This window comes from Macrobrachium rosenbergii, chromosome 4, assembly GCF_040412425.1.
Source record: "Macrobrachium rosenbergii isolate ZJJX-2024 chromosome 4, ASM4041242v1, whole genome shotgun sequence".
NCBI classification, from domain to species: Eukaryota; Metazoa; Arthropoda; class Malacostraca; order Decapoda; family Palaemonidae; genus Macrobrachium; species Macrobrachium rosenbergii.
In genome coordinates, this window is record NC_089744.1 from 80248517 (window position 1) to 80253707 (window position 5191).

Here is a 5191-nt window from a genome sequence, read left to right on the forward strand (position 1 = left end):
TCTCTCTCTCTGGGAAAAAATTCCTAATCGCTAAAATACAAACATTTTCTGTTAAAAAAAATTGAATTAACAAGAGAAAACTGTCAATGACAGACTCGGTAAATGCTTCTTGGATATTTTTTTTTCTATCGTTGTTATCTTCGTCATTAACGCGAAATGTCACAATATATGCTAATGGACCGAATCACATCAGTGCTTTGTCAGTTGATGAATCTCAAACAACAAAAAACAAAAAACAAAATAAATAAACAAGAGTCCGATGCAATCAAATGGGAACCTATGCACAAGCCAGAGATGGACAAGATAATGCCAGTCAAAACTGAAAGCATTCAGATCTCTCTCTCTCTCTCTCTCTCTCTCTCTCTCTCTGTTCATGAAGACTTTTAAGACTTCATAATCTTGAAATCAGGAGAAAGTTACTTGTTTTAGGTGATTATGTACTTATGTATGTATGATTTAAGTGCATGAATATACATAAGTATATATATACATATAAATTATAAATTATATATATATATATATATATATATATATATATATATATATGTGTGTGTGTGTTATATATACATATACATATGCATGCATATATATGTAGATGCATATTGTATATGCTTATATACATATACATACATATAACCTACACAATGAAACAATGTGTATCTATATACATTAGGGTAATTGACCCTTGTAATGGAGGTCTCCTAATATGATACTAATGGCGTCATTTTAAACCCGAATAGCTGTAATTAATTGCAATATGTTATGTTGCAACAGCAAAATAACCAAATTAAAAGGTCAGAATTACGAGTTGATGGTAGTGAAATTTAGAAACATCTACTTTGAAGAAAAATAGTTTTGCCAAAAATATTGTTTAAGTTGTATAGTTCTTATACATTATGAAAACTGCCTAAATTGTCTTTTCAGTGATATACAGTTTAATGCTATTTATGTTAGCTATTATCAGAACATTTCTCGGTCATGAATATCTTTGATATCTGTTTGTATTGTTAATTTTCATGCTAATATTTTCATCTAAGTGTCATTTTAAAGTTAAATTTTGTTGTACAAATGTTCAAATGATGAATTAAAATTAGCTTGAAACAAAATAAGTTAAAAATGCGCCCAAGTTTCTTCAGCGGAATCGAGTTTTCTGTACATCATATAGTTAAGGCCACTGAAAACAGATATATCTGTCGGTGGTCTCGGTATAATGATGTATGAGCCGCGGCCCATGAAACTTTAACCACTGCCCGGTGGTGGCCTTTCCTATATCGTTCGTTACCAGACGCACCATTATGGCTAACTTTAACCATAAATAAAGTAAAAACTACTAAGGCCAGAGGGCTGCAATTTGGCATGTTTGATGATTGGAGGGTGCATGATCAACATGCCAATTTGCAGCCTTCTAGCCTCGGTAGTTTTTAAGATCTGAGGGCGGACAGAAAAAAAGAGCGGACGTACAGACAAAGCCGGCACAATTTTTTCTTTTATAGAAACCTCTGAATGGAGAGATAAAAACGGATCTCAAACTTGGACAAGAATATTATACTAAGAAGGAGCCGCCGGAGAAGACGCTATTAAAAAGCAGTTTCTTAATCTTTGGGGGAAAAGATAACTAACACTTGCAGTGGTGGTCACTGGTGACTCCGTAACTTGTTGGGAAAGATGATATAAAATAATGAATAATAGTTACCTAAACGTTATGTGATGATGCAGATTGGCCAACTGCAATATTTCTTAGTAGTTTAATAGTTTAAACAAAAAACTTACAAACTACAGCTCTCTCTCTCTCTCTCTCTCTCTCTCTCTCTCTCTCTCTCTCTCTCTCTCTCTCTCTCTCTCTCTCTCTCTGGTGGTTTATCAAGTTCAACGCACTATGCCGAAGTAAAAAGTTATTCCCGTCAGTTTATATTTAAACAAAAGTCTTTACAACTTTTAGTTTTCTGTAAAAGAAAACTATTGTGCCGGCTTTGTCTGTCCATCCGTACTTTTTTCTGTCCGCTCTCAGATCTTAAAAACCACCGAGGGTAGAGGGCTGCAAATTGGTATGTTGACCATCCACCCTCCAATTATCAAACATACCAAATTGCAGCCCTCTAGCCTCAGTAGTTTTAATTTTATTTAAGGTTAAATTTAGCCATAATCGTGCTTCTGGCAACGATATAGGATAGGCCACCACAGGGCCTTGGTTTAAGTTTCATGGCCGCGGCTCGTACAGCATTATTCCGAGACCACCGCAAGATAGATCTGTTTTCGGTGGCCTTGATTATACGCTATAGCGGCTGTTCAGAAAACTCGATTGCGCCGAAGAAACTTCGGTGCTTTTTTTACTTGTTTAGACCTGTGCAGTATTAAGATTCCTTCCTCTCTCTCTCTCTCTCTCTCTCTCTCTCTCTCTCTCTCTCTCTCTCTCTCTCTCTCTCTCTCCCCAAAGCTTTAAATGCTCATGTCCACGAGGAATGTCTAGAAAGTAAAATTCTGGGTCTGTAATATTGGCCTTGGCTTATCAGCCGTTTGTTGATGCGCTGTGTTGATGACTTTTGCACAGCTCATTGAACTCGTCGAGTCCAGATACGATGAACATGTTGGCATCTTTTAAATGGCACTGGAGAGAGAGAGAGAGAGAGAGAGAGAGAGAGAGAGAGAGAGAGAAAGAGAGAGAGAGAGAGAGAGAATTCGTGGACTCTATGCTCCATGCCATATGCTCTTTAGAAAGTAACTGTTGGGAGATGATAAGAACTGTGACTGTTCTCGGGACATTTTCTGAATTTCCACCTGTCAATAATTTTGGGGAAATTCGAATTGAGTTGGAATATAAGAATTTACATATAAAACAGCTTTTATGATATTATTTGTTTGTATTCAATCACTTATGTTTACTAGCGTTTTACGCTTTTGGTAAAAGGTTTGTACAATAGGAAGCATAAATAAAGATTATGTTTCTCAATCGGCCATAAATTCAGTTCTTCTCTGACGCAAAAAAAAAAAAAAATAAAAAAAAACCGAAAACCTCCAAATAAAATAGTAAAGAAAGAACGAGATGGTAGGGTGGGTATCGGGCCAAGGTACCCTGTCCGTGCCCACAGAAAGGAGCGAGAGAGAGAGAGAGAGAAGGAACAGGTCGTGGGTATCGAAAACATCATCTATAAACCTTTGTATAATATTGCATGCAGAAAAATGTTCGCTGTTTTCGCCGTTGCTTGTATATGAGAACGCGGTTGCCATCTTTCTTTTTTCTTTTTTCTTTTTTTTGGGGGGTTCCTGCGAAGCCAGTTTTAATATTGTATACTGTGCGAGATTAAGAATCTCTTCTTTCTCTCCCTCAGATACGGAGGGGAGAGCGGTCAGCCATTAAGCTTTGTTGTTGCTGTTTTCTCGTTCCTGCATCTTGATTTGGTGACAGTGGGATTTTATGGTATTAGAATTACTTCTCTCTCTTTTTTGTATTAATTTTTATTTATTTATTTTTATTTTTTTTTTAGTTTATCCTCGTGTATTTATATGTGAGCATTTGTATTTTCAATTTAGCTCTGCTTTCATTCTTCCAGATTTATACATGTTGGTGGTTATACTCACAGACAGTCTTCTGCTATCTGTTTGTGTATATGTGTGTATATATATATATATATATATATATATATATATACACATATATATATATATATATATATATATATATATATATATATGTATATATATATATATATTAATATATATATGTAATATATAAATATCAATTATCTGCCAAGACTGTGTCGCTAGATGATTATCTCCTGAGACAAAGGTGTTCACACCTGTTCCCTCTGCCATTCCCCCTCACTACCACCGCTGCCTCCACCTCCCCCACCCCTCCCCTCCATACACCTCACTCCCTCCTACCGGCGTAGTTCAGTGGAGTAGTACAGCAGGTCAATTTCTTCGCAAAAACTCGATGCATTTTAAGCAGGTTCCGCCGTTAACAGGTTGATTTTGACAGAGTTGAATATGCTCGCAAGGGAGTGCGTGCCTGACTCTCTCTCTCTCTCTCTCTCTCTCTCTCTCTCTCTCTCTCTGACCACTACACTGTGACACGTATGTAAATACCGTTTGCTGGAACACGTTTGGAAAGAATTCGCCTGTTGGAATAAAAGACGATCGTATCATTCCATATGCATTATTGGCACTGCCCTTTCGAAAAGCAGTAATGCAATACGGCAAAATTATAAAGGATGTGAAAGGGGAAATACTTGAAAAGATTAAAGTAACCTGCATTTTTTGACACCGTAGATGTGTAATCTCAAAATGATTATCTCCAGTATGTGTGCGTAGCGTAGGGCCGTAGGAGAACATATTTGTAAAAATCTCTTCTATATCATACGGAATGGAGGCAAGAGCATGTTTGGTTAGATGTAAGGAGTGATAAACTCTCTCTCTCTCTCTCTCTCTCTCTCTCTCTCTCTCTCTCTCTCTCTCATTGTATCCTGCAAGTGTTCTTCGTTGACTTTCCTTGTTGGATTCTCCTCATAAAATACAGTCACCGTGAATGTTTAATGAAGAACTTTGCATAGACGTAAATATTCATCATTTGGTTACACATATGTTGTATATCGCCGTTTTACAAACAGTATTATATTCTAACATAAGTATCTATATCTTTATTCCTAAAGTGGTGGTTCTCTGCACTAGGTATGCTAAAGAAAGGCGTTTGGTAAAACATCACTAAAATTTTACGGAAAAGCATTGATGTTGGCCCAGTCGTAAATTTTTTAAAAGGATTCTGGTTTTTATGAAACGATCTGATAATTTTATATGAGTATATCCCTTTTTTATCTAATTTATGGCAATTTTAATTCCATTGGTAATAAACGCTCTTCCATTTTACATTTTTAGATATTGATCACCTTTAGAATATCTTTTTTTTTAAACTCATTATTTATTTCGTCTGCATTCACACTAATTCTCACCATAAGGTTGAATGACCGAATGGGTCCCAGTGCTTGTGTTTGTGCCTGAATTTCATATTCCATTCCGTTCCATCCCGGGAGTGTGTACATCATGGAAGCATGTTTATGCATTTTATATTAGCTATTAATATTGTTTTTTTAAAACACTTTATTTATATTTCTGTCCAAACTTGCATAGTGATAGGAATTTGTGTTCTTCTGAATTCCATCTTGTGAATGCCGTACAGCTACTAATGTTGATCTTCTGC

General features: G+C 36.1%; 1 protein-coding gene across 1 annotated transcript in view; it reads left to right on the forward strand.

Moving 5' to 3' along the window:
* LOC136838375 (uncharacterized) overlaps positions 1-3563 on the forward strand; it is a 626385-nt gene extending 622822 nt beyond the window's left edge. Inside the window, exon 3 of the mRNA XM_067103278.1 lies at positions 3327-3563. Coding sequence (XP_066959379.1) covers positions 3327-3450 — 124 coding nt within the window. The 3' untranslated portion in view covers positions 3451-3563. The remainder of the gene's footprint in view (positions 1-3326) is intronic.
* Positions 3564-5191: the final 1628 nt, after the last annotated feature.